Source organism: Protopterus annectens, chromosome 7.part0 (assembly GCF_019279795.1).
Source record: "Protopterus annectens isolate FY-2018-M chromosome 7.part0, PAN1.0, whole genome shotgun sequence".
NCBI classification, from domain to species: domain Eukaryota; kingdom Metazoa; phylum Chordata; order Ceratodontiformes; family Protopteridae; genus Protopterus; species Protopterus annectens.
The window spans coordinates 815,646,888-815,670,431 of NC_056739.1; the positions used below are offsets into that span (position 1 = coordinate 815,646,888).

General features: G+C 39.1%; 1 protein-coding gene across 2 annotated transcripts in view; it reads right to left on the bottom strand.

Moving 5' to 3' along the window:
• TFR2 (transferrin receptor 2) overlaps nt 1-23,544 on the bottom strand; it is a 642,558-nt gene that overhangs the window by 283,405 nt on the left and 335,609 nt on the right. For both annotated transcript variants that reach the window (XM_044077345.1, XM_044077346.1), the window contains 2 exons: nt 17,857-17,979; nt 14,766-14,882 (listed from right to left, as the gene is read on the bottom strand). In XM_044077345.1, coding sequence (XP_043933280.1) covers nt 14,766-14,882; nt 17,857-17,979 — 240 coding nt within the window. The remainder of the gene's footprint in view (nt 1-14,765; nt 14,883-17,856; nt 17,980-23,544) is intronic.

Genomic DNA, 23,544 nt, shown 5'->3' on the forward strand with positions numbered 1-23,544 from the left:
CCCAATAAAGGCTGTCCCTCCTGTTGTTCCCCTTTTCAGAGGAAACCAATGCAAGTCCAAACTCTACTTATTGAATGGCCAAAGAAACTAGGAATTCCACAAGTTAAAAGGCCAAATTTATTAAAACACAAAACAAAGTGACACACAAGCTACTGAATTAAACACTTTCATCTCCCCTCTGGAGACTTCATCAGAATCAAGCTGCAGCTACTTTACCCATTAAAATAGTTATCCATTATACGTCACTGGCTATCTAATTAACTTCATAAACTGTCTAATTAAATAATTCAATAATTTAATAATTCATATTCTTACATTCACAATATATACAGAACCATTTATAAAAAAATTTTTTTAAAAAATCATTGTTTGAAACATCATATTTAAAACTCGCTGTGTGAAGATATCGTGAATATTTTCTAAAGATATGTTTGTATATTTTATCCTAGCACCATATGACAATACAACAATAGCAGCATAACTAGGCCCACAAACATGATCAGGAATATGGAGAATATTACAGCTACTATCTGAACTATTTTAGGCAGAACACACTACAGAAATGTTTATCACAAGCACAATCAGGAATATGGACAATATTACAGCTACGACCTAAACTATTTTAGGCAGAAAACACTACAGAAATGTTTATCACAAACACAATCAGGAATATGGACAATATTACAGCTACGACCTAAACTATTTTAGGCAGAAAACACTACAGAAATGTTTAGCACAGCAGAAAACCAGCAGTGAGCAAATAGCTATGAAACACAGTACAAGTATGCAGTATACAATAAAATTGCTATAAATATCTAGAATAAGCAATAAATACTAAAAATAAGCAAGAAAACAGGCTACTTATTGCTATATATCATAGGTCAGGTGCTCCTCCTCAGATAGCTCTGTGTGTAATTGCTGAAACACTCAAATTAACTTCTTAAGTAACATAAAGTTGAAACCTGAAACAACTTTAAAAAAAAAGCTCAAAAGAACAAATGAGGTGCTTTCTACAAGCCGTAGACCTGGCAACCCAACTAGACAATGACCATAAACACTAAACTCTCACTGAAGTGGGGGAATGGTCTTTGCTAACTAAGATGGCCTGGACAATGAGCTCGGAAAACAGCCTCTAACAAACAACTAGGCCCACAAACATGATCAGGAATATGGAGAATATTACAGCTACTACCTGAACTATTTTAGGCAGAACACACTACAGAAATATTTATCACAAACTCAATCAGGAATATGGACAACATTACAGCTATGACCTAAACTATTTTAGGCAGAAAACACTACAGAAATTTTTATCAGAGCAGAAAACCAGCAGTGAGCCAATAGCTATGAAATACAGTACAAGTATGCAGTATACAATAAAATTGCTATAAATATCTAGAATAAGCAATAAATACTAAACATAAGCAAAAAAAAAAAAACAGGCTACGTATTGCTATATATCACAAATCAGGTGCTCCTCCTCAGATAGCTCTGAAGGGCTTTCCCCTCATTCTCTTCATTTCTAGGAGCAGCCGTTTAAGTTAGAGGCTCTCCTCGTTGGGGGAGTTCACCATTTTAGCTTAGATGCTCTCCCCCTTCACTCTTTCCTTTAAAAAAAAAGTTTTTCTTTGTTGTTTGTAGTTAAGCTAGTTTATTGGCATTTAACTTTGTGTATTGTTATTACAGGGCCTTTGATCTTAGTTGGTAGTAATAACAAGTGTGTGTTTTAAGTCTGACTATGTCTAAGGATTCCACTAAAGAGACAAAACCTTTGGGTTTTAAGAAGTGTGACTCATGCTGCCAAAATATGTCCTTTATGTATGGGCATATGAGCTATGTATATTGCTTAGTGTGTATATTGGTGTACACCTGCAGGACTCATGCTCTATATGCCATGCTCTCAGTTCTCAGGTCCTGCAGGAGAGAAAAAATAAACTGATTTTGCGAGGCTTATTAAAGGGCCCCTTTGATGTGTCTACGAAGGGACTCAGTCAACAAAAAAACAGGACAAGTCCACTAAACCATCATCCTCGTTGGCTCCGATATCAGAGTCATCCAAAGGAAAAGGCACATCTTCAGCATTGTCATATCCAAGTGTTGGTTCCGACAAGGCTCTTTCTCCTGCAGCTCCATCATTAGTCTCGGAGCCAGTCAGGACTCACAAGAAAACCAGGTCTCCCTCTCTGGAACTGGTGCAGTCTGGTTCCACAATTTCTGCTCTTACAATCTGTGGCAGGCTGTCATCGGTCTTCCACCCATTCCTCTCGGTTATCCAGGAGTCTTTCAGATGATGATGTCGAGAGGTTGGTGAAGAGGCTTCTCAAGACACCGGCTTTAGCAAAATTATTATCGAGCCCAGCCCATAAGGAAGTGGTGCCAACAGTCCAACCTGCATCATTATTGATTCCTCCTCCGACTATCTTGAGTTTGGAGCCGGATTGCATGGAAGTTGTTGTGGTGGAACTGTTTGTTCCAATAACCTCCAGTCTCTCGGTTCTGACTTCTGCTCCAATCTGCTCATTACCCCATTCTATCAAGGGATCTGGGGGCCAACACTCCCTCATCAGCTCCAAGGGGGGAGTGGCATCGGACCCTTGTCTGACCCTACTCTCCCTCTCGGGGATTCGGCTCAGGTGAGCTCAGCTCCTACATCGGCCTTGGAGGCATCGCCCTCAGTTTGGAGTAGATCTCCAGGCTCTTCGGAGTTGGAGACTCTTTCGGCCAGGACCATGGTGCCTTCGAGGTGATGAGGAGCATGCTGTCCTCTGAGACCACTCCATCCTCGGCTCCATTGGCTCCTTTGGCTCCTTCTCCTTCTCCTTCGGTGCCGGTGTCTGCCTTTGAACCCCCCCCAAGTGTAGGGAACGCATGCTCCAGGACACCCCATTGGGCGACCCCACCTCTTCCAAGACCTCTCTTAGAGAAAGTCTCACAGAAGAGGAAGTGTAAGAGGAAGCATTTGGACTCCCTTGAGTCCCTGACATCAGACACAGACTTGAAGGACTCAGAAGGGTCCCCACAGTCCCCCTCTGTGGATGCCTCATTTTCAGACATCCTGGAAATCTTTAGGCAGAGGGGTGACTGGAATTCCCTTGCCCATTCTGAGGACAAGTCTGTGTACCTGGATGCATTTGGTTCCCAACCCTCCACCTCTTGGGTGTCTCTGCCTTTTGACCCACTGTTGGCTGTTGTGAGTCGGAAGGCGTGGAGCTCTCCAGAGACTGTGGAACCAGTTCCGCGGAGGCCCAATAAATTTATAACTGCTCCAGACAACAAACTTTTTCTATCTAAGGGTTTGCCTGTCAATGCTATGGTGGCGGCAGCAGCCACTAAGAAAGAACTAGTGGAAAATTATTCTTCTGTCCATCCGCTGAACAAGGAGCCCCGTATGATAGACAGGTATGGGAAGTGTATGTTTTCTTCAGCGGCTTCACACTCAGGTCGCTGAATTATTTGTCCCACTTTACTCACCTTCAGAGTGATCTCCTCAAGGAGTTGGGAGACACCCTACAGGATCCTATAGCTGAGGGACCTGCGGGCAAGGTAACTTCTCAGCTTGGACCTTAACTTGTGTAGTTAACTCCTCCAAGCAGCTGCTCTCTTACGCAGCAGATGGATTGAGTAGGGCAGCAGGCACAGGAGCTGCCTTATGGAGACACTCCTCGATGAGTATTTGTCAATTTATGGAGCCCTTCAAATCCTCTTTTACCAACACTCCTTTGATGGATCGTCATTGTTCGGGCCTCAGGTAAAAGAGACTCTTACCAGGTGTGAATGTGATGGCAAAACTCTCTCTGCTGTGCAAGTAAGTTTTTCCATTCCTTCTAGACCTTACTCAAAAGGTCAGAAAAGTGGGAAGATGTGGTTCCAGAAATCCCAGGGAGCTTCACCTGACATAAGTGGAGATTTTTCCCCCAGGGACAGAGGGGGAAATAATAATGGAAGACGCTGATCTCGTGTCAGGGGGGGTCTGCAAAATCAGGGTGACAGAGATACATTCTCTGGTAGGCCCTTCCAATGCTCCTGAAGGAAGGCCTAACTGTCCACCTCTAGAGGCAGTCAGAGGCAGGTTATCCTTGTACCCAAATGCCTGGCAGACAATAACAGAAGATACATGGATACTATCAATAATATTTAGGGGTTACAAAATTCCCTTCTCCCAACAACCCCTTACAAGGAAACAACAGTCAATCCCAGATGTTCCACCCAATCTTCAGGATCAAGCAAACCTAGAAGTTCAAAGGCTGCTAGAAAAAAAGAGTCATCCAGGAAGTCCCCACAGACCAAATCAAATCAGGAAGTTATTCAAGGTTCTTTTTATTTCCAAAAAAGACAGGGGACTGGAGGCCCATTTTGGATCTGTCAAGAAAACAAAGTTCCAGATGGTAACACTGCAGTCCATTCTTCCCTTTTTGGGTCAGGACAATTGGATATGCTCTATCGATTTCCAGGATGTGTACTACCACATAAAAATGGACAGGTGATCCAGGAGATATCTATGGTTCCAGCTGAGAGCCAGTCATTACCAGTTCAGACCTCTGCCCTTTGGTCTCACAACAGCCCCCAGGGTGTTCACCAAATATATGGCAGTAGTTACGGCTCACCTGAGGCGACTAGGATTCCCGGTGTTTCCATATCTAGATGACTGGCTTCTTACTGCCACTACTGAGCATCAGCTAATCAAGGCAAGGGACTCCACAATTCACACTTGCTCACAACTAGGCATCACCATAATCTGTAGAAAGTCTGCCTTGTTGTCTTGTCAATATATTACATTTATAGGGCAGATTTAGACGCAAGGGCTATGATAGCAAAGCTGCTTCAGGACAGGGTGTCAACCATTCATTGTCAAGTTTCAATCCTCATGGCAAAAAAGATAATTCAGGCAAGATTTGTCCTCAAAGTCTTGGGTTCAGTGGCTGCAGCAATTACTCTGGTCCTTATGGCACATTTCCACATGAGAATTCTGCAATGGCTCCTTTTTGCTCAGTGGTCACCCAGGATTTACCAATGTCCCATCAGATTTTAATCACATAGTCCTGCAAGAAGAATCTAGAATGGTGGCTTCACTCCCCTCTGGTGACAATAGGGAGGCCGTTTCTAACCCCCAAACCCATAGTCACAGTGACCACAGACACTTCCCAGATAGGGTGGGGGGGGGCATTATCTGAGACAGACAGTTCAAGGGACATGGCAGCAGCATGAGTACCACTTGCACATCAATGTCCTAGAGATGAGAGCGGTGCTTCTGGCGTTGCAAGCACTTCAAGACTCTCTACCTACAGGGACTATAGCAATTCAGACAGACAATATGTTGGTAGAATGGTACATCAACAAACAGGGCAGAACCAGGTCTTATCCCTTGTGTCAGGAGGCTCTACAAGTATGGAAATGGGCGATGTCTTCCCAACATTTTCTGATTGCAATGCACATTCTGGGGAAATCCAACGTGATAGTGGACAAGCTTAGCAGGGCAATTCTGATGCCTCACGAGTGGTCTCTGAAATAGGAAATTGCAGACTTGATTTTTCACAAATGAGGCCAGCCATGCTGTGGTCTTTTTGCTACCCCCCTCAACAACAAATGCAGCAGCTACTTTGCCCTAGTCCTACCACCAGGACAGTCACCCAGGGATGCACTTGTTCATGATTGGCCCCGGGACTGCTTTATGCCTTTCCACCATTCCCCCTGATCCTCAAGGTTCTTCAGAAAGCAAAGTCACTGGGTTGCAAAATAATCTTTATTGCCCCTTACTGGCCTTGTCAGATATGGTTCCCATTCCTTTGGCCTCATCTGCAGGGGGAGCCTTGAATCCTGGACCCAGTTCCAGATCTCTTGATGCATCAGTCGGGTGTGCTCCACCCTTCCATCCAAACTCTCAAGCTGACATCTTGGTTTCTACACTTCCAGTCTTAGCCAGGCTTCCTGATATTTCCCCGGCAGTTCAACACATTTTGATTTCCTCCCACAAACCCACTACCAGGAAACTATATGCTAGTAAATGGAAAAGATTCTCTTTTTGGGCACACAAGAACGAGATTGATCCATTTTCTGCACCCATTTCAAAGATTCTCGAATTTCTTGCTGAAACTTTTGAGTGAGTAGCAGCTGCGGCCACTATCTGGGTAGAGCTGGCTGCTATTTCTAATTTTCATGTGGGAGAAATGGGCTCTAATTTTATGTCCCATAGGCTATGCAAAGCATTCCTAAGAGATACTATCCTCTTAAGACCTCCAATAAGAGAACCCCCCCCGGGACCTAAATTTAGTTTTAGCGGCTCTGATGCTTCCCCACTTTGAGCCAGCTGCTACTTGTCCCCTAAAATTTTTAACATGGAAGACCCTTTTCTTGACTGCCATTACCTCAGCTAGGAGGGTTTCAGAATTACAGGCCTTATCAATTCATCCTCTGTACTTGATTTTCCACAAAGATAGAGACTCTCTCAGAACCAATCCCTCCTCCTTACCAAAGGTGTGTTCAGAGTACAACTTAAATCAATCCACAGAGGTTCCTGTATTCTTCCCCAGTCATGGCAACAAGGAAGAGTATAAGCTCCATCAATTGGACATTCATAGACAGTTATGTTTTTACTTACACAGGACCAAGGACATCAGAAAATCTAACCAATTGTTTATATCCTTTGCAGAGAATAGAAAAGGTTATTCGGTCTCAAAAGTGACCTTATCTAAGTGGCTTTTAGACACCATCACCTATGTCTATGATTTGAGGAACAAAAACTTCCAGGATAAGTTAGAGGACACTCAACTAGGGCCTTGGCTACCTCTATTGCCTTTCAAGCCAAACTGTCTTTTGATTTGATCTGTATGGCAGCTACATGGGCTAATCGTCATACCTTTATCACTTATTACAAAGTAGATGTGGCCTCCCAGAACAGAGCATCCTCTGGTTCCACAGTCCTGAAGAGTCTTTTCCAGTGAGTCACCCAAGAAACAGGTGCTGGGGACATGGTCCTAACCAGTGAAGAATGAAAGCGAGATAGGGACAACATAACATAAAGAAGTTATGTACTCACCATAACGTTCCATGTTTGTTGTCCTTGATCTCACCTTCCTTCTTGCATCCCACCCTCCTTCCCCCTTCCTGGAGGATCGAGAGGAGTTCCTTTCATTGGATACACTGGCTGAGTTTCCCTTTACCATACCAGTTAGTTATACTTAGACTCCCTTTCTATCCCTTTGCTGATTATTTACACCTTTATACTCAGGTGTTCTCTTATATGTAAAAATTTATTATTTTATACTTGCATAGTCTAGTTTTTGGGTTATCACAAATGAAATCTGGGTAACTCCCGCTAGGCATGTTGGGATAGGGGCTAGCCTCGAGCCAGTAAAAGCTCTCGAGCTATAGTATATGGCTGAGTTGGAGCCGAGGATCAGCTGAGATCAAGGACAACAAACATGGAATGTTATGGTGAGTACATAACTTCTTTTTTCTGCTATATAGATCATCCATAAACTATTAATTCAACAAGTGTAGTGATTAATAAAACCTAATACTTTAAACGTAGATACAGAAAAATATTTTATTTTCACATTATTTCCCATTGAAATATTGAGATTATTAACAACTGTTACGGTGGCTTTCCCTTAGAGTATTTCCAGCAGACTTATGTCCGTCTCACTGTACAGTCTTCAGAACTGTATGCTGTTCCAAAAGCATGGCCTGACCTGGGTCCAGTAGAGTGGAAGTATGACTTTTTTGCTTTTAGAGTCTCTCCCCTAAAGATGCTTCCCACCATACCTCTCAACTGCCCAGACTTTTACCTCATATTTTCGGTCTGTTCCTCATAAAATGTGTCATTTTCTGGCAAATCAATGAAGATAGAAGTCAGTAAAGGATGACATACATCTGAATTTCGGCCTTCACATCTTTCAGAAAATGCATGCTAACATGAATCATGTTATTCTAGCAAATTTCTAAGTTTGTAGGAGCAGTATTTAAAATCTGTCACTATTATTTTAGGCTTTGTACAGATTTCTTGTGTTAAGAGGCTGAGAGGTATGCTTCCCTCTATTCTGTCTGTTGCTACTAAGCCCTCTCAGTCTGTTTCCACTGATTTAACAGACATGCATGTATTTTTTATTCTGTGTTGCCATCAGTCCCCCCAACACACAGATGATACTTCACACTAGGGGGAGTATTGTGGTCCATGTGTAGTACAACGCATTTATCTGCAATGACCCTCACCTTACGCCTTTCTGATGACTTGTTCAGCCTTTTAAAATCCATCTTTAGATTCTTCTGACAAGCCTCCACTACTGGAGCTTTCTGTCATTATTGAAGAGACTTGATATTGTTTATTCTTCACTCAGATATTTCTGAAATAAGTAAACTATACAGCACTTTGCCTGGAAAAGAAACCTTCAGTAATTCACGTGTCAATTCTATTATTCCTAACAGTGAACCTCTCACTACAACTCACTGTCTCTAACCAACCATACACAGTCCATTTTCCCAGTTTTGAGCTTGCACTTAACTTGTGATTTTAACTACTGTTATTGTAATGTTGGACCAAGTCAGTCGTCCATGTTTGCTTCCAGTGACACGCAGATGCCAGCTGCTGACACTATTTAATGTGTGACAGACAGTGGCTACAAGCTTAAACTATCATACAGCTGCTGTGAATATCTGATGTGATGTGGCACCATCAGTAAGGGTTTTGATTCTCACCAGTTGGAATACAAAGGGTAATTGGCCTTAAAGGTATACAGTAAATGTGTACCCCTGCCTTAATAGCCAGTACTTGTCACACCTAGATAAACTACACATGCAGGGTTACAGACCAGAGGTGTAATCACTGGATCCCCAGGATTTTAGGATCACAGATCAGTGATATAGTCACTGAATCCCCATGATTTCAGGGTACAGATCAGAGGTATAATCACTGGATCCCCAGGATTTCAGGGTTACAGATCAGAGGTATAATCACTGGATCCGCAGGATTTCAGGGTTACAGATCAGAGGTATAATCACTGGATCCCTCAGGATTTCACACACCCACTTCAGACTGAGCCTACTGTCTTTCAATTCAGTCTTACTAACAATAAGTCATACTTGACTGAAATTATTCTGTGCTCTCACACATATAAAATGTTTCTCTGAATTGGTGGTAAATGAATAAGCCCACCTTTAAATATTCTAATGGTGGGAATTAGCTCCAAGCAGTCACACTTCTGGGTGGATGCTTGTTACACAATTGTAGGTATATGTTAAAAGCATAAACCCTTTGAACACTTAACAAGCTATCAGTCACAAGCACTCACAGATGAACAACAAAACTGTTTACTTGAAATAAATAAGTTAAAACATTTATTTTCCAAGTAAGTATGCAAACAGTAAAATGATTGCAAAGAACATTGAAAATAAAGCATTCCGAAAGATAGAAGACAGTCTGAAAAAATAGTCTAAATCTGAACTTGACACTACTTCTATCTAAAGGTGTACACCTAGATTCACAAAGAAGTGCTACTCATATAAGTAATGCCTGTTCTGTGACAACTAAATATGAACAAAGTGTGCAGTGAAGAGTGGCGCAAAGCAAGTCAGCACATCTGCAAGTTGACCACAGCTGAGCAGCATCATATGTACTCAGCAGAGCAAGACTATTGTCGGCATTTGCCATGTACCAGATTGTGCTAATCTCATGAGCTGTTTATTAGGTAGTATATAGTATGTAACACAGCTGCAGTATGGGTCACACATTTTCTACATGCTGTAGCAGAGTATGGGCAAGCTACTCAAAGCACCACCTAGCAATTACTAATAGCAGCACATAAACACCTCTTATCTTTTGTCCAAAAGATGTAAACCTATTGATGTCATTAAAGAACATGAAAGGAGACCATAGGACTGTAGAGGAACTGGGGAATACAGCAAGCAGAGGTGCACACAAAAGATAAATAGACAGGAAAGAGCAGGTAAATGTAGACGGGAAGGCACATTTTTTTTCCTTCTTTTTTTGTAGGCAAAGGTCCTCCATTTTATATATATATATATATATATATATATATATCTACATATATATATATATATATATATATATATATATATATATGTATGTATATATATATATATATATATATGTGTGTGTGTGTGTGTGTGTGTGTGTATCAGATTACTACAATGTCTGACTTTATCAGTTGATTGTCCTGTGCAGTTTTACCATGCAGGAAACATTGGTATAGATGACTGATATACCAGGGCACTGACAGAGTGCTGTGCAGACACACTATCCTCTGCGTGTTGCACACTACCTGGTAATTTACAGAATGGCAGTCCCTGCTACTGATGTAGTGGTGTAAATGTATATCAGGGTGGGGCTTTTATAGCCATATTTCTGCAATCTATAGCACCCAGTACTTCAGGCAGTTAGGCAATATCACAGAAGCTACACACAGAGGTGTCTCTCTCCCCTGTCATACTAGGGAAGCAGATATGTTCTTCCACATATACTGGTAGTATACTGAGAAAATGTATAGAAAATTCTACAGGAGAAGGGCTGGCATATACCCAAGCTTGACTCTGTTTGTCTCTGAAAGATCCCTGTAACCAGTAAAGTCACAGCTACACATACCTTGGGTGTGCACTGTTATGGGAAGTCCATGCATTCCTCCTGATCCCATCTGTGGCCACTACATGTCAACCAACACCTCTATATCTCTGGCCACACACAAATCTAGTCAGTTAGCTGGCAGTATGTAATGTGCTGCTTGTATCATTTCTGGTCATGCTGCTGTGAAGTAGTAGTACTTATGGATTATAAACACTGCTAAGCAAACTTTGTCACTGTTCCAGACATAGTTGTTAATTACAACTCTGCAATTTTCTGCAAGCTTTTTTGCCTTTTATACTGGCACATAACTTACTGTGTGACTTCTGCTATTTATAGTTATGAGTTACAACTCCCTTCCACATCAACAGTGTAAACAGTGGCGCGAGGTGATTTGGCCACATTGATTAATGTTGATGTGACACCCCAACCACATGTAAAAAATGTAAAAAAGGGGGTTAATGATGACAATTACTATGTCATCATTTGTCTGCGCACCTTCATTTGCAAGTTATCATATGGTCATGTCCATATGCATATTCTTGCTGCTGTCTAGTGCTTGCCGGGCTATGAATTTCACTTTGCCTGCACATGACCACTTCACATACAGTGGCATGCAGGGAACCATGCAACATAGCTAATATTCCTGACCATGCTGAGCCTTTACAGTTTCTGGCTTCTAAGTCCAAAACTGAATTTTCAGAGACCTTGCAGGAAGTATTAGATGAGCTCTGTCTCCAAGGGTATCCTTCACTACTAACTCCTGCAGTGTCTGTATTTCTACTACTATTACCTTCTTAAATTAGCAATCAGTCAATTGATCATCTGTAAGTAAAAAAATAGGATTTACTGTGCCTTTTCTTTATTCAGATTTTGTAAAGTGCTATTTGGTTTCCATAGTTTCATGTCCAAAGAAAAAAAGGTAAGCTTCAGCAAGCCAGAGTTCAAATAAGAAATTAACCTTTGGCCTAGCTCTGCATTTGAAAATAGCTTTTACCTTGCAACAGTGTGCACATTTGGAGAGTCAAAAAACATATTTTTGTTTAATTTTTAAGCTGTAATACATTTCCACATTCATAAATGTATAGTTACATGCTATTTACACATTTTTTTAAATATTACACTATCCTGAAAACGGCAAGTACAATGCATCATTTTTACTCTGATGCAGTTCAGAACAGCTGTAGTACAACTTCTTATATATTCCTTGGAAGAACAGTAATATTTCCACCATGATTATACTTCTTCCCTCACTCCTTGTCAAATTATCCTGTATCCCAATGGAAAACCTAGATCAGATTTTACTGACAGCTCCTTCTGGCCACAAACCTATATCACTTGCTGTCATGAAGAGGTTTTTCTTCTAACAAGGCAACCAAACTTTGCCTCAATTTTACTCGTGACTCTATTTGCCACCACTATTAGATTAATCAACCTATGGATGAGTAGATTTCATTATTAGATTAATCAACCTATGGATGAGTAGATTTCACTATTAGATTAATCAACCTATGTATGAGTAGATTTCACTATTAGATAACCTATGGATGAGTAGTCTTCACTATTAGATAACCTATGGATGAGTAGATTTCACTATTAGATTAATCAACCTATGGATGAGTGGATTTCACTATTAGATTAATCAACCTATGGATGAGTAGATTTCAGTATTAGATTAATCAACCTATGGATGAGTAGATTTCAGTATTAGATTAATCAACCTATGGATGAGTAGATTTCAGTATTAGATTAATCAACCTATGGATGAGTAGATTTCACTATTAGATAACCTATGGATGAGTAGTCTTCACTATTAGATAACCTATGGATGAGTAGATTTCACTATTAGATTAATCAACCTATGGATGAGTGGATTTCACTATTAGATTAATCAACCTATGGATGAGTAGATTTCAGTATTAGATTAATCAACCTATGGATGAGTAGATTTCAGTATTAGATTAATCAATCTATGGATGCGTAGATTTCACTATTAGATTAATCAACCTATGGATGAGTAGATTTCACTATTAGATAACCTATGGATGAGTAGATTTCACTATTAGATAACCTATGGATGAGTAGATTTCACTATTAGATAACCTATGGATGAGTAGATTTCACTATTAGATTAATCGACCTATGGATGAGTGGATTTCACTATTAGATTAATCAACCCTTTCCTTCACGAGGATCGAGATAAGTACTTTGTGTTTGTTCACTGTCTTCGGTGAGTTCTCTGTCATTGTAGCACAGCTTGGTTATGTCTGTCTCTCCTTTCCTTCATTCTGCAGTATACCTAAAAAAAGCAGTGATCTTCTTGATACTTTTGTGATCTCTGTTCTGACTTGTGCCTTTACTGCCCTCATCTAATTTGTGTAATATTTCCGGCATCCTTGTACTCTGCCATACTCAACTTCCCACACTCTCCTGTTTCCCTGCTGTGGGCCCTTTCTTCTGCCACAATTGCCAGCTTACATTTCTAGGTAGTCACATTAGTCTTCAACTCCCTTTTGCCACATTCTTGTATTCTTGTCCAAAGCCCTGTCTATGACCTCACCCAGTCCCTTTAGTTTTCAAGTTCCCTAACTGTTCTTTGACAATTTCCCACAGTTCAGGATATTTTATCTTTTGAAGTCCAAACTAATTAAATTTATTTATGACTACAAGCCGCATTCTTCTGTTTCTGTTAAGACAGCCCAGTCATACTTACATAGTGTTATTCTGTCTTCTCAAATTTCATGGTCTATGTGGCCTTTCCTTTCAAATATTTACTATAATTTGCTACAATACTATGACCTTTTTACCCACAATGTGTTATACTTTTGTGGGTGAAGGCATATAGCACATAAATTGTTTTAAAACATATCTATAATGAGTAAAGTTTACTTACAGGTAATATTTTAACTGGAGAAAATGACAAGAAATCTTTGCTTTTCACTTTTAGTTTTTTATATACAACTTGGAATGTTTTTAAAAAGAAATAAATATTAATAAGAAAATACAGACATGAAGAATGTTCAGCCATGAAGAACAAAACATTTATGGGTGTTTAATATATAAATACCTTACAGATTTTTATTAGCAGAGCTATTCTGAAAATTACTTTGTAAAAAAAAAATCACTTTCCAGTACATATTGAAGAAATACTATGTAATAATGTTTTCACATCTAAGATCCTTTGTCTTTGGTACTCACAGGATTATTCAGAAACATGAGAGGGTTCTAGTTTAGATATACTTTGTTGGCCACAAGGAATACATTTATTTTATCTACTTGTTCATTTATTTACAAAGGCAGAACAGACCTTTTCCAGGTTTGACCCAGGAGCACTGTCTGGTTAAATGACTTGAGCAGAATTACAAAGGAAGTAAATGGAGGCTGATGGAATCAAACTCTGTAATATTTGCTGCTGTTTTTAGCAGTTAATAAGCTTCATCCTCTATGCTGACTGCTAGAAAACCAGACAACATTGTCCAGCATTTATTATTACCTTCAGTAAACAGATCTTTATCTTGTTTATACTTTGTTGTTTGCAATAAAGCATGGCAGCATCAGTGGCACAACACGGATCACACTCGCCTTTGGTGGAGAAGGCTGTGGGTTCTTTCCCCACACCAGGGAGATCCATTGCTGACACTGCAGTGCTACATTCCTAAGTGTGCTGTCCATCAGGTAAGATGTTAAGCTAAGCCCCATCTGCTTGAGTTGATTGTTGCTCAGGTGGATGTAAAAGATGCCACAACAACTTTCAAAATGAGTAGAGGAATTTCCCCGATGCCTTGACCAAATTTCCACCAGTAGTACAAATATCACCTCTTGTCTCCCCTGAAAAGAGGCTGCTAACCTAGTGGGACTTATCAACACAGAATAAATAAAAATGAATTCCCACAGGCAGAACCTGACATAGACAAGGTAGCAAGTGATGACTTTCTGCTCTATTGCGAAGGTATACATAATCCTGTGGCCCACGGACTTACAGAATTGGCTGCAAATTAGTTCTCCATTATAATACAGCTAACCCCAAAATCAGGCAATCACACTTAGTAATGTTTTATTAATAAATGCAAGTATAAAATAAAAAGAATGTATACAGTGATTTTATTGATGTCTGTTACTAAATATAAAAATAACATCTCAGTGAAAGACAGGGAAAAAGCATTAATAGCAAGAAAAAAGTCATGAAGGAGCTTACGTGGCCATAAATAGGTATGTTTGCAGGCAGCCCTAGTCCCCTCGGATCTTGTGGAATATCTGCTGGATCGGGATAAATAAGAAGCCCCACAGCGTTGAAGCTCTGAGCATTAGCAGCCTGAAATAAATAGTCTGAGTTGATGAAATGACATATTACAGGCACTATGTATGCATATGGATAACGAATATGTGTTTTCACTCTGACAAAACCTTACAGAATATACACACTTATTACAAGTGTTTTTCCTAAGTGTCCCTGCTCAGGAATTCATTGGTACACTAAAAAACTGAAAACATTTTGTTCAGCAGGCTATCTTCTGTATAAATAAAGACATTATGATATCTATCATTTCTTAATGACTGTGACATATATGTAGTATTTAAGTAAGAGTTCTCTCTTAAACAATGAAAACTCACAAATATACTTGCTATATGCAAATGTAGACATGGACACATTTCTGAAAGTTAAAGTCATTAAATCTTTATGTCTATGCTGTCAAAAATACTGGAAATAATTTTGATAGAAAAAAACATTGAAGCCATCATATTTGATCTGTTTAGTATAAGCTTGTACCAGCCTGATTTTATTTGCTTTACTTGTCTATTTGTCTTTCTGAACCCTTGCAAGAAGTACTAGATGATGGCCAAATTCTGGGTGTCTTATATCTTGTTATAGGCAGGGTCTTAGACATTTACATTAACTTTGCAATAACTGCAGCCTTAAACAATTAAGTATAAAAACCTGTATAACATGATCCTGCCAACAGAACAAGGAGGTTTAGGATTACGTGATTTGAGGGATATTTTACAGCTACACAGTTATAACACAAGCAGAAAGCTACAATTCAAAGTGGAAAGGGATAATGATGAAGGGATAATTCAAGAAATAAGGAAAGAACGGGATTTTGGATGCAGATCCTTAAGGAGAATAATATATCCATAATATATTCATATGCAGAATATTATATTCCTAAAGTAGCAGAAAGTATTAGAAGAACTAAGCCAACATGAGAATGGAGAAAGAAGAAAGGTTACAGAGAACAGATAGGAGGAGGCTGGAATTTACTGGAGAAAACTGGCAAGGAACAAACATATTGGGAACAAATTACTAGTGAGGGAAATGTAACAGAATGGGAAGAGGCCAAGAAAACATTTGGACTGCAAGCTAGAGACTGTTTTCTCTATCAGATATTGATATCAGAGTATAAGCAAAGAGAAAGTAATAGGGGGATCCTAAATGAAAGACTTGCACTGGTTGAGATTTTAGTTGAAGTTGCCGTTAAAAAGGGATAATTAGTAGGGCATTTAAAATATTGCAGAGCAACTATAGGAATCGATCAGAGGAAATTAGAAAAGATTGGGAAGCGAGATTAGATAAGCAATTCACAAATACATTATAGGAGGACACACGTATGGTTCCCAAATGTGCAACAAAGCCTAGAAGATTTAGGTTTTTGCCTGGAAGTGTTTGCAAAGTCACTTTTGTACCCCAAGCAGACTCTAAAGAATTTTTCTTCAGGTGTATGGCAAAAGTTATAGGTGTAGTGGGCAAAATAGGTACCTGGGAGCATATGATCTTGGAGTGTAATGAGCTGGCAAACTTTAAAAATTTCCTTCAGAGTACTCTATCAGGAATATTGGGTGAGCAAATGTGTATTACTAAGGAAATTATTTTTTGAGCTGTGATACAGAATCAGAATTGCCTAGACATAATAAGGCCTTGTTGAGTTTAATTCTGGTGGCTACCAAAAAAGCAATTACTAGAAAATAGAAATCAAAGTCTAAACTAACCATATTTGAAGTATTGAATATTGTAACAGAGATAAGAGAACAGGAAGTGGGATTTTTAGAAACAGGTGACAGTAAATTACATAGAAAAGAAAATGGAAATTGTGGGAACAATACATGCAAAAAATGTTTTGGAGAAGGAATGAGGTTTAAGAGCAGGCAGGAACTGAACAATTAATATAATGATGGCTTGATTATATTGTATAGAACAATACATGTCATGCATAACGTTTATAAATGTGAACTTGTTAATATGGTTTGATTGCTTTTATATAAATATAAGTTTGTTTATGTCATGAATGATAATTCAATAAAGGTGTTTTTTTTTTAATCTGTATAACGTCACAGATCATCTCACAGTTAACTGGTAGTAAATTAGTCAGGTGATTAAAGGTTCTAGTTCGGAGATTACAGGAATTCCTGAGGGGCCAGTGTGGCACATTACAGGGCCCCATATTATCTTTTCTTCACATTCCTGGGTTGTTAAATACACTGACAACTGCCAAACATGGGATTTCAGTTTGCATTCTTCCCAGACTAACTTTCTGCAGTATCGCTAGTAAATGAATGATGTTCCATAAACTGAATTAGATTTTTGTCATTCGCTTTGGTTCTAAAAGTAATAACAATAGATTTGTTCCATGCCTATTTGCAGTCCAAAAATTTATGAAATTATTTAACAGCATTTATGAATAAATCACTGAAACTTGAATGACATTTTGATTACACCAAAAAAAGGTGCTACAGTATGACTTACCACATACTTAGGAATATTGCAGGGAGACACAAAGCTGCATCATTTACATTCTATATTAATCTAGTTAGATCTATCATGGGGTAAAATATTCTTGTTCATATTATTTGTAAATATCAGCTTTTGACACTTAAGGAAGTACAGTACTTTCTCACCGAAAAAGTATCCCTATACATATAGTTTACAAGAACAGATTAGTTATTTTGGGCTATGCTCTGTGTAATACAGACTTTAAAGGGGATTTGTATGTATACATATGTATGTAAAAATTATATTTTGTTTGTGAACTTGCCCATTAAAGGGGCACATGATTTTTGCACCAAATCCTGTAAATGTGCATTTACAGAAGATTGAAAAAGTAAAAAGAGAAACTAGTTTATACACACACAATTCCCGCACTATGGAACAAAATTCCTTGAAGTATACCATTCTCTAACTCAATTTCCTCTTTCAAAAATGAGCCTGAATTGTCCTACAGCTGAAATAAATTTATACTAGCAGTGGAGCTAATGAACTAACTAAACATGATGGCTATATTAACAAAACTTACCTTTTCAGCATAATTGATTTCTCCCACACGAACAATCGCAATATGGTTTTTAATACTGACACCTATATCCAGCAAGGCTTGAAAGTCTTCCATGCGTCCATAGTTTGCGTAAACAAGTCCCCCCTAATCACAAAAAAAAAACAAATGTTAGAATATGCTTGGAGTTTTCAGTTTTCTCTCTCTCACTATTTGTTTCTGTTATCTGTGCTCTACAGTCTGCCAACAAGTTATGCTATTATTCTGCAATTTAACGTACAATCTAAGTAGTTTATCCTTCCAGTTTATACTAGTTCATTAGTATAACAATAGCATGATTGTACAAAATGTCCACGATCATTTGGTGGATATTTATTTATGTGAATTTGTTTACCAGGTAAAGTACTTATCTCAGTGGACCAATTTCAGTTATAAAAACAAAGAATACAAAAGTTATAAAAACAAAGAATACAATGAACTACATTAAAGACAAAATAGATAAACTGACTAAATGCACAAGTAGTAAAATACATTATTATTACATATTCTACTATGTACACACATAAATTGTTGAGGGCAAAGCACCATTATATATTCTGCTATGTTTACATATATACATGATGTACAGCAGAAGCAAAGAGGAGGAAAGGGAGAAAAACAGGCGGTGGTAAGGAAGTTGGGAAGACATTTGGAGAAGGGCACGTAAGCTAAGAGTAGGAAAGTTCACTGAGTACTGAAATGAGTCATTATTAAGAAGAGGTAACTAGTGAGGATCTGTTAAGTGACCTATAGGAAGGCATTTGCATTTTGTAGGTAGGATTTTAACTAATTTTGAAATAATGGAAATAAGGTTATTCTTTAAGATGTGAGAGAAGGGTTCCCAAAGTTTGGGCCATAACCTAGAGAAGCAGTGCTTGGTACATTGGAGTTTGGTTGAAGGAGATTCTAGATGAGGTCCATTGTGGTCTTGACCTCTTACATAACAGAATGGGATCTCTGGTGAGAATTTGGCAGCCAAAGCAGAAAAGTAATCAGAGTGTGGGTGCTTGAATAGTTTGGAGGCAAGTAATAGGTCTGACTCCTGCTGAACAGGAATAGAGTTATACAATTGTGTTCTTGACTGGGGAGGTGATGAATCTACAGATGTTATTTGAAATGCTTTGGTTATTTTTTCCTTCTGTTTTGAGAATAAGTGGTAGGCCCTATTCTAGTTGAGAAAGGGCTACTCCTTTCCATTTTGTTGTTTTGCCAGAGAGGGACATAAAGCTGGATATTCTTTTGGCCCACAATAGGAGGCAGTTTATTTTTGTTCTGGTTTTGACAAGATGTTAATTAAATGTGAGTGAATAGGACTTGGTACTTGAAGGGAGTGGTATTTTCAATGTGAGTACTGTCTAAGGGTTTGATCTGAATGGTGTCATTGGCTTTTAGAAGCTTAGGTTTGGTCCCAAATATTATATACTTGGTTTTAGATGAATTTAGCAGTATTTGTTAGTAAACCAGGTCAAGAGTGAGTTGAAATGAGTTTGGAGGTGGTGTTCCAGGGTTGGAAGTGAGTTGCTTGAATGGAAGATGATGGTATTTATTTGTTATTTATTTATTGACATTTGTTGACCGGGAAAGTCCATTGGGTCAGAAACCCATTTTCAGTGGAGGCTCAGGGAGAAAAGCTCCAATTACAAATAAGGAAATATACAAGACAATGTTATATACACAGCAACATCCAAGATTTCATATAAACTGTCAAAGTGTACCATACATCAAGTGTAGAGTATTAATACATTTCTAAGGCATATATGTTTCTCACTTTAATACAATTCTAAAGCAAATATGATTCTGTATATATTATTAACATAGAGTACAGCGAATTATATAGTCTAGATAAAGTTCAACTTTGTGAATTTTGCTAGACAGAGTTATGATGTCTGTGTACATACAACAAGATTGGAAGTTGATGTAGGTCATAGATGAGTTTGTTTAGGGAAGAACTGTCAGAAAGGGAATTAACAATTTTAACAGAGAAGTATCGATCACATGGGTAGTTTTGGAACCAGTTTATGGCATCATTGCTTACAGCAGTTCAAATAAGTGGGTAGTAGAACTGTGTGGTCAGCAAGGTCAAAAGCATTTGTAGGTCAACAGTTACTACACCTGTAAGGCATCCTTGCAGGTTCATAGGCACTTATAAGGCTATTGATATGTGAGGATCTTAAGAAGCCTAACCTTAGATTCCCATGGTAGCTTTTTAATCCTTATATTTTGCATACAAATAACTCTGAGATAGGTTGAACAAAGATATGTTGGGATATTTACATGTTTCCCCATCCATGAGGGCCACAGTGGCTAAACTGGGGGTGTATTGGTGGTTACCCATCCATTCATCCAAATTAAGTTTGAACAGAGCAATAGAAGTACTTCACTTTGTGTGTGGCAGAAGAAGGTTTCGCAGCAGTTATTTTCTATGTGATACATACCTATTCCTTCATCATGTTCTGCTGATTTTACAAAAAAAGATTTATATCCCTTTAGTGCCCATTTATGATACTGTTAGACTTGCTGACAGAACAGTGAAGCTCTGTACGCAAGGCACAGGTCACCTCTCAATAGCCTCTATGATACTGACAAGAGGGACAAGGCATTGATGTGGTCTGCATAGTTTTTACAATTTAGGCCTTTGTTTTTTTTTTTTAGTGAGAAAGTGTTGCGGTCATGCTAGTTGTGACAAGTGTTTGGACAAGTACATTCTGAACTGGGCATTATGCTCAACAGTTGGCCTAATGAGTGCCGAGTACTTTGGAACTATCAAATCCCTGGATCTGGATACAGTACCTTTAGACTGTGCAAGGAAAAAGGATTTCCTTGCAACAATGGATATTTGGTGATCAAAGGATGTTTTTTGTCAACATATGTTCCTAGATCCCTAACTAAGGGATCACATTTTAGGTTTTTTTTGCCAATGTGGCAGTTACAAGCGAGTCATGCTTACCAAATGATATGGTTATTCACTTCTTAGCATCTAGTTTTTACCCATGGTTTTGACACCAGCTATTTGTTTGAGATGGATCCTCTTGAGGATCTTGGTGACTTCTGGGGAATTTATGATGGCACCAAGCATGCAGTAATTTGCAAACTTGATTAGCCAGAAACCCGTAACATAAATTTGATCTCTGAGAAGTAAATGCCAAAGAGGAGTGGCACAAGAACTGTACCCTGGGGTACTCCACTAGTGATAGGTCTTATAGAGGAGGTAGAGCTGCCCACCCTAATTTCTTGGTTTCTGTTTGTAAGCCAATGCACTATCTAGTTGGTTACAAAGGGATTGACCTTCAGCTTGGTGAGTTTTTTTGTGATTCCCAAGTGTGGGATGGTGTTGAACACCTTTGTGAGGTCTAGATCTGTGATGTGCACTGTTTTTCCCTCATTTATTTCTTAGGTAACTTTTCAAAGAGGTCAATTAGGTTAAGCAGGCAGGACCTGCCCTTGGTGAATCCTAACTGGGCTGGGTTAAGTCTGTAGGCTACCTTTATCCTTATTTATTAATTCCATAATGATCCTTTTCATAACCTTACAGATGAGACTAGTCAGTCATATTAGGCTACAAGTACCTGGGTACATTGAAGGCCCACCTTTATGCAAGGGAATGACTATTGCTGTCCTCCATTCATCCGGCATAAAGCCTGTTTCGTGGCTGATATTATAGATTATGTACAGTATCAGACAAGTCATGTTTCTGGGTGACCTGTAAGCAGTCTGGTATATTAGCTTGCCCCATAGATTTAGTCATCTTGGCCTTTGATAACACCTTGAGAACTTGTTCTTGGGAAATGTGTGGGGGGAGGGGGTATAAGTGTGGGCATGTGATCTAAGAATATTAGAGGGGAGGAGGGCGAAGTTTGAGCTAAGTTTATTCACTAGTGGATTGGTTATGTCTTCTGGGTTTGAGTATGTGATATTTACTATTAGTTCTGTACAGTATTGGGCATTGGTTTTGAGATTTTTAACATAATTAATGAAGGCTTTGGGGTCATCTCTATCCTTGGTTGATTTGATCAGGGTTCAGAGTTCCTTGTTTAGTTTAGCAAGAGCAGTTTTGGCCTTGTGAGAGTTAGATTTATCTTCATGTGCAGTTAATTTTTTTATTATAGAGCCTATTTATATTTGATGACTATGGGGGTTTATTTATGAATTTGGTGTTGTATGTATTTCTGAGGGAAGCAAATACATCTCTACTGTTATTACATGTACATAGAATGTGGCAGTGAAGGACTTTGCATAAACTGTGGGGGGTCATCAAAACAAAAGGACCTTTGAATTTAGCCAGGTCATCTCTTCATATTAGTAAATTAGCCTTCACATAAACTCTGAATACTGAGGTATTGGAAGGCATCAGTCTTATGGAGAGTGTAATGTGGTCTGATTTTACCAGGGAGGAAGTTAAAATTAGTGAAGAGTAAAGGTACACCATATGGGTAACAATCAAATCCAGGATTTTATCACCCTTAATTTGGATGTGGACTAACTGATTCAGGGATTTTGTACTGAGGATTTAATTCCCGTTGAAGTGCATGGCACACAGCCAGAGGGACACCACCAATCCATCCTGGATGCTGTTTTTTTTTTTGAGAGCGCCTGCTTCATTGGGCATTAGAGATGTTGGGGGTCATGTGTTGTTGCAGCAGATATCTCTTTGGGGAGGGGGGAGTTGGGGCTGCACTGAACCTGTCGAGCGTGTGAACCAGTCAATGTATGTGTCTCAAATCTCTGTAATCATTTTGAACTTCTGATGAGTTTATCTGGGAGTCTCCACATTTCTAACAGTTTCCTCCCAGGTATTCCTTTTATAACTTATTGTTAGGCCTTACTCTTCTCTTTAGATTTTTTTTTATTGATTTTCTGATTTTTTTTTTTATGTGATTCATTGATTCAAAGGCTTTACCTTTCAAGGATTTGTTTCATCAAGTGGTAGCTTCCTCCTTTGTAGTAGCTTCCTTTGTGGGCCTGGGTGTTTATGGTTGGGTCCACTTGCCTTTTGCTTTGCTGCCTTTTTGTTGCTTGGCTGGGTTTGTTTTGGGAGCAGGTGCCAGAATGATTCAGCATTGTTTGGCTAGATTTCATTTGTCCAGGTGCCAGCTCTCACCACGGAGATTTTTTTCCTGCTTCCAGGGCTTTTAGAAGGAGACCTCTTCTGCAAGTTTCTTTTTTTTCTTTGGGTTCTTTACTGTGCGAGATTTTAGATCCAGTGATCTCACCAGTGAGGGGAGGGTTCTGGTGATTTTGTTTTTGATTTATTGTTCAGTCGTGATGGATCAGAAGTATGTGTTTTCCTCCTGTGTTAGGATAGTGACTCAAGTTTCCATGGCATTTTTTGATATGAGGAAGGAACTTGGTCCAGCTGAGTGTTTGGGCAGTGGCATTTCCAGTCTATATTTTTGGGTGTTTGTTTGTGGGCTGATAGCGTGGGGATTGAGTATTATTCCAGTGTTTCAGTGTCCCAAGTGAGATTCCCTAGAGGTGAGGTATTCTCCCTACATTTCCTCCAGTGCCAGTACGTGATCTTGAGTTTGTTTAACTGGGTTGTGATAACCTACCCTAATGCAGAATGCGTTGGTTACTAACCCTGCCTTGTAAGTATCCCTTGATGAATACTGATGAAGTCCAGAAATCTCTAGGCACACATATTTAGGGATGTACATGTCTCCCAATTTATTGAGA